The 5718-nt window shown below is 43.3% G+C and overlaps 2 protein-coding genes across 4 annotated transcripts; one reads left to right on the top strand and one right to left on the bottom strand.

Annotated features, from left to right (window-relative positions):
- Positions 1-304: 304 nt before the first annotated feature.
- On the top strand, positions 305-1377 carry LOC103370769 (phospholipid transfer protein-like). Its single transcript, XM_008299921.1, has 5 exons — positions 305-541; positions 610-649; positions 735-786; positions 858-934; positions 1210-1377. The coding sequence occupies exons 1-5, from the start codon at positions 480-482 to the stop codon at positions 1285-1287; spliced, it is 309 nt and encodes a 102-aa protein (XP_008298143.1). The 5' UTR covers positions 305-479; the 3' UTR covers positions 1288-1377.
- rdm1 (RAD52 motif containing 1) lies at positions 941-5718 on the bottom strand. Of its 3 annotated transcripts, none has more exons than XM_008299920.1 (9): positions 5659-5718; positions 5152-5249; positions 4552-4731; positions 3418-3546; positions 3119-3281; positions 1919-2017; positions 1736-1812; positions 1401-1486; positions 941-1263 (listed from the first exon to the last, which is right to left on the bottom strand). In XM_008299920.1, the coding sequence occupies exons 2-8, from the start codon at positions 5242-5244 to the stop codon at positions 1406-1408; spliced, it is 822 nt and encodes a 273-aa protein (XP_008298142.1). In that variant the 5' UTR covers positions 5245-5249; positions 5659-5718; the 3' UTR covers positions 941-1263; positions 1401-1405. The 3 variants fall into 3 exon arrangements, with proteins under 3 accessions (XP_008298142.1, XP_008298141.1, XP_008298140.1); XM_008299919.1 differs by lacking the exon at positions 941-1263 and adding an exon at positions 1288-1300; XM_008299918.1 differs by lacking the exon at positions 941-1263 and adding an exon at positions 1295-1306.

Below are 5718 nucleotides of genomic sequence, written 5' to 3' on the forward strand. Positions count from 1 at the left end.
AAGACGAAAACGAAGGACATTTTAACTACAATTTTAGTTCGTTTCAGTTCGTTTTGTAAACACACAATACAGTTTCAGTTAGTTATCGTTTTTTTTTTTAAACTCTCGTTTTTATTTTTATTTCAGTTAACAAAAATGTTTTTTCAGTTCTAGTTTTCGTTATTTCGTTCGTTTTCGTTAACTATAATAACCTTGGTCTGATGTACATGGCAATTTTGGTGAGTTTTCGAGGATGTTTAGGGCCTCAAAAACGCGTCTTTGGCACGAATAATAATAATAATCCGAGCAGTTCCAATTATTATTCTAATAAATAAAAGCCATTGAATGAGATGGTGTGTACAACCTTTTGACTGGTACTGTAGCTGTACTCTGATGTTCTGAATGACTTTATAACTACAGAAACTACCTTTTTGAAAGCACTTTGAGACTGACGTTTAATTTTTCCTGTCTTTGTCTTGCAGACCTGTCAAGTGAGTCTGATGGTGACCATTCAGGGATCTGCTCAGGGGAACCGTCTCAACCTTCCTTACAGTAACGTACAGTAAGTACACACGCACGAATTATCATGTCATATTTGATTGTATTTAACAATTTGTTTGTCCTTTCCAGGTGTCGCATTGTCACCAGCAATCAGCTTAAACAAATACTGGTACAAACTTGTTTCCTGACTAATTAAACAATGATTCCAGGTATGTTTGGAAGCAGCTGTAACAGTGTGTGTTGTTGCTGTGCAGGTGAGACCTATGCAAGACCTGCTGAACGACAGATTGAGCGACTTCCTGGAAGGTAACCAGCAGCATGAGGAGCTTCACTGCAACAGTCTGTTCAAATGTCTTTAACTTGTGTTCTTCTGTCAGGTTGGTTCTATGGTGGAGTCCCAGTTCCTCTGCCTGAAGGAGTGATCTTCACTCAGGGCATAGTCGAGTATCACAATGTGAGTCTCCAAAGTCCTGTTTAACTCCACAAAGTTCTTCTACTGGGATGACAGGATACTGGTCATCTAGCGCCCCCCAGTGGCCACGTGAGGCGTTCATGTCCTCTGGTCGTCTGACTGTAGTGATGGTCACTGAGCTGCTGATTATCAAGAAGCATCTTGTTCTGTCCTGGTTTTGTCATTTTTAACAATTTCAGTCACATTTAACAGGTTTTGTTATTTTTAAGAACTTTTGAGTCATTTTGGGAGACTGAACTGGTCTGTGCTGTGTGCAGGGCTTCGTTGTGGTTGGAGGGAATCTGAACCTGACTCCGGCTGGGAGGCAGGCGCTGGGGGACAGAAACGGCAGATAAAAGTTCTTCACGTCTGGAACTAAAGTTCAAACAGAAATACAGCTTCAGAAGAGTGTCATGCTTCACTGCAATAAAAGCTTCAGCATCAGATTCTGTTGGTGTGTTTTACTCACAGATTCTATGATACTGTAAAGTCCAGCTGTTCATCTGCAGGAACATCTTCATCTGCAGGAACATCCACCCAGGAGAACTCATTCACCTGGGGAACACATAGCTACGTCAGCCACACCGTCATCAGCTACACAAGTTAATGAACTACTTCTTCATCAGCTACACCATCATTGCATGTATGTTGTAAATCCATGTGAACAGTTTAAATACTAATGATGAAATCTGTACAGGCGTTCTATAAAACACACCTTTACTTGACTGTAATGAATACTGAGGCTCAGAGTGTTTGGATCAACAGTGAGCTGAGAACAGGTGAGCTGAGAACAGGTGAGCTTACCTGCAGGATTCCTTCGGTGTCGTCAGGTAGGAGGTGATCTGAGCTCTGCTTCACCTCCACCATCACCTTCCCGTTACCTGCGGAGAGAGGTGAGGTGTGTCGTCAGCACAGTGACAGAGGTGTTTCTGCTGCTGCACAAGTGGATCAGACAGGTGCATCCTGAGCACAGGTAGACAGGCGTACCGAGGAGGATGAGCAGCACAGCGGTGAAGGCCTGAACCAGAGCTTTCTCTCTGACCAACCTCTGCAGCCTACAGCGCCTCTGCAGGACAACATCAGCACCTGCAGACACAGACATGAGGTTCACCTTTCTGTTAGAAATGACTAGAACCTTTAGAGGTAACAGCTGTTTAGAGGAACCAACCAGATCTGATAAAGTTCCCCCCTGACCTCCTCAGAACCAGCTGATTATTTATCTACAGTTCTACCTTCATACGATGAATATTTTCAGAGTTACAGGCCCTTGAGGTGGGTCCAAATTCCACACTTTTTAATGGACTAAAGGTAAAATTTGGATGGCTTCATTAAATAAAGTTATTTTATGATCCAGGAATTGCCTCCCTGGAATGTACTGCTAACAGACAAGCCCAGCAGAAACCAGCTGACAGCGATCTGACACCAGGAATAAAGTGAGAACATCATAGAGACAGAACAACCAGTTTACCCATAAGAACTGATGTATAATAAATTAACAGTCTGTACAGTGGCTGCTACTCTTTCTACCCACAAACACATTTATCTTGAAAATAATCTCACCATTTATGAGGCAGAAACTTTAAAAACAAAGTGCAACGTCAGATTTTCAACTTGCTGACAGTCCTTGAACACATCATGTGTAACGTACAGCTCCTTCAGAAAAAAATGACCAAATCTGAGCCTAAAATTGTGATATTAAATCAAATTCACTTTATTCTAAATGTCTCATTTAATAGGCTCCAGCTAACAATACTGGAACATTAGTTGCATGTCATTAAGTGTCATGGTGCCCATTTCTAGCTAAACTCCCACAATGCTGTCAGCTTGCCAACATGAACTGCCTGTCGTCTGAGTGACACCTCCTCTGGTCTCTACAGTATTAAACAGTAAGAGGCTCCACCTGGTGGAACAGCCAGGTACTACAGCTGATCTATCATATATTTTCTGACACGCATGACCTTCGTCTGCTGCATCATTGATTCATATGTTTTTAATTAGTTGAATAATTAACTGAAATTAAATTTATTAATCATTAACATCTCTGCCCAAAGGACAAAGCATCGCTCCACAAACAAGAAGACAGATTCAACTGAGTCCAAAACATGGCAATAGAAAACATCCTGACTGAACAAACACAGCACACCCCTGTACAGTGTTACCTGTACAGTGTTACCTGTAGCATGTTACCTGTGCAGGTGAAGGTGTCCTCCAGCACTGCAGCTCCCCTGCTGCTCCTCAGGTGTCGGGGGAAGCAGAGCTGCAGCAGACAGCCCATCCTCAGCTTCTTGACTTCGCCCTCCTCACCTTCACATTCACCTTCTTCTTCATCTTCGTTGGTGAGCTCCTTCAGCTGAGGACACACACACACACACACACACACACACACACACACACACACACACACACACACACACACACACACACACACACAAACATGAGGACACCTGAACTCACCTGAGACAACCAATCACAGGTGTGTTTCTCACCGTGATGATCTCAGAGGTCCAGCCGTTGAATCCCAGGCAGTGATTGGCCAGTTCCAGGCAGTGGGCGTGGCTTAGAGGTCTGCTGCTGCCGGCCATGAGGGGAGGAGTTTGTTTGGAGCTGAGCCTCACCTACACACAGGCACACAACAGACACACACAGTAACAGAGTATCCAGCTCCTCTCCTTACAGTTAAACAGGGTTAACACACCACTGCGTCGGTTCAGTGTGTAAATCCAGCAGCTCTCTCTGTTTGGATCCTGTTGTTGTCTGATGCTGCAGGTTTGTAACAAACTATGAAGAAATAGTCCTAAACAGCTGAAACTAAACTGTGGGTCTGTGACAGCTCACCTGTCTGAGGTGAAGACATGTGGACCTACACAGTGTGACCTGCTGTCTAATTCAGGTCCGGACCGATCCGCTCTCAGTAATTAGTTATGAGACTTTAATTAGCCACTGGTGCTGTTGTTCAGTGGGCAAATGCAACAGCCCTGTCTGTTTGGAGAATCATGGATCCTGCTGCTATCTGCTGGATATTAGCACAGATATTAAACTAATTTAGTGACAATAGATCCAAACAAACTGCAGTTCCTTTTAATATCTTGGAGGGAAAAGTACTCTGATTACATCATTATTGGTGAGCATCAATATTCTTTAAGCTGTTAATGTCTGTTTTCATCACAGTAAAGTTGTATTATTAAGTCTATTACATGTTGTTGCCTAATAGATTTAAACTTGTAGAAAAAGTCTGTTGTGATTTTTGGGTATTAAGTGTCCCTGTGATGTTTTGGATGATGGATGATGTTGGAGCTGATACGTGGACAAATCTTTTAAATCACTTTTCAGAACTGCTGCTTGTTTGTGCCTGGTTATGTGACTTAATGTGTGTGTCTGGTCTCCATCTGTTCTCTCCTCTTTACCCTCACCCTGACTGGCCGAGGCAGATGTCTGCCTCCCTGAGTCCGGTTCTCATACTGGGTGATAGCAGTTTGTCTTTCACTGTTGCATTTCAAAGGAAACTTTGGTTTGGTCATTTCTCTGTATAATTTTGTAAGTTCTTTGTGAAACCTAAGATTACATATTCATAAATTGGTGAATAAATAAAACTGATTCGAATTGAAGAAGTCCATGCTGACCTTCAGCTGCGAGCTCTGGAACAGCGTTTTTCCGTCCGTGAGCCGTTGAGCCTCGGCAGCCTGAACTGCAGAGTAGAACTTGATGAGCGCGTAGAACCCTGGAGGGTGGAGCGGAGCGTTCGGACTCACCTTCAGCAGGTAGAGAGGACCGAAGGCTGAGAACACAGAAAATAGCTGGACCTGCCGGCGACAACAACATGTAAACACTGACATCATCATCAACATCAGCAACATGTAAACATCAATAGGTCAATAAAACAGCTGCAAACATGAAATCAGTTGTTGTTATTGTTACTATTAAATGAATCTCTAACTATTTAAATAACTGATTTATCAGTTTGACTAGTTTTTTTTTGATAAAAGCTGTCTAAATTCTGTGATTGCAGGTTCTTCAATGTGAATATTTTCTGGTTTCTTTCCTTCTCTGTGACAGTAAACTGAATAGACAACACAAGGCATTTGAGGAAACACTGATTTACACTTTTCACCATTTTCGGACATTTTAGAAACAACGATGATCAATTCACGCAGAAAATAATTATCAGTGGAAATAATCCTGAGCTGCTGCCCTGAGGATGAAACACACACAAACACACTCACATGGATCTGGGCCTCAGTGAGATTCGGTTCGATGTTCCACACAAACAGAGTCTTGTTGTTCTCCACAGGAACCCTGAACTCCAGAATCTCCATCACACCTGCACAGACACAACAGGAATCAGACGAACCTCCTACGGGACCAAAGCGCATTAAGAAAATCTTGAATTCTAACTTTGTTTCGGTGTCAGCTGAGATTGACTCAGTGCAGAACCGAACCGAAACCGTTTCACAGTTTCAGAAGAACCACTGAACACTTCGGCTTCACCAGCGACCAGTAACGCGACTGATTATTTCACATTCTATGAAAAGTTTACAGACTGCAGATGATTTACGGTAACCGCAGCTCTGACCTGCAAAGTTTATCACGAAGCTGAGAGAATGTGTCGTTTATCAAAGCAGCACGACTCGGCGGAGCAGCGACCTTCACTGGAACCTTTTATTCCGCCGGTTTGCCACTCCACAGTCAGCGGTTTGTCCGGTAAACACTGAAAATACAACTTTACTCACCAAACAGACGGGATCTGCGGCGCTTCCGCTAAGGGGCGGAGTCTGGCACGTCACCCAATC

Source organism: Stegastes partitus, unplaced genomic scaffold (genome assembly GCF_000690725.1).
Source record: "Stegastes partitus isolate 25-593 unplaced genomic scaffold, Stegastes_partitus-1.0.2 Scaffold1481, whole genome shotgun sequence".
Lineage (NCBI taxonomy): Eukaryota > Metazoa > Chordata > Actinopteri > Pomacentridae > Stegastes > Stegastes partitus.

What these genes read in the sequence shown, in the direction of transcription:
- LOC103370769 (XM_008299921.1), top strand. Translation starts at nt 480, where the DNA reads ATGGTGACCATTCAGGGATCTGCTCAGGGGAACCGTCTCAACCTTCCT. An exon ending in CTTCCTTACAGTAACGTACA is followed by an intron (nt 542 to 609) that starts GTAAGTACACAC and finishes TGTCCTTTCCAG; the next exon opens with GTGTCGCATTGTCACCAGCA. An exon ending in ATCAGCTTAAACAAATACTG is followed by an intron (nt 650 to 734) that starts GTACAAACTTGT and finishes GTTGCTGTGCAG; the next exon opens with GTGAGACCTATGCAAGACCT.
- rdm1 (XM_008299920.1), bottom strand. Translation starts at nt 5,244, where the DNA reads ATGGAGATTCTGGAGTTCAGGGTTCCTGTGGAGAACAACAAGACTCTG. An exon ending in GGACACCTTCACCTGCACAG is followed by an intron (nt 2,018 to 3,118) that starts GTAACATGCTAC and finishes CTGTGTCTGCAG; the next exon opens with GTGCTGATGTTGTCCTGCAG. An exon ending in ACACCGAAGGAATCCTGCAG is followed by an intron (nt 1,487 to 1,735) that starts GTAAGCTCACCT and finishes TGTGTTCCCCAG; the next exon opens with GTGAATGAGTTCTCCTGGGT.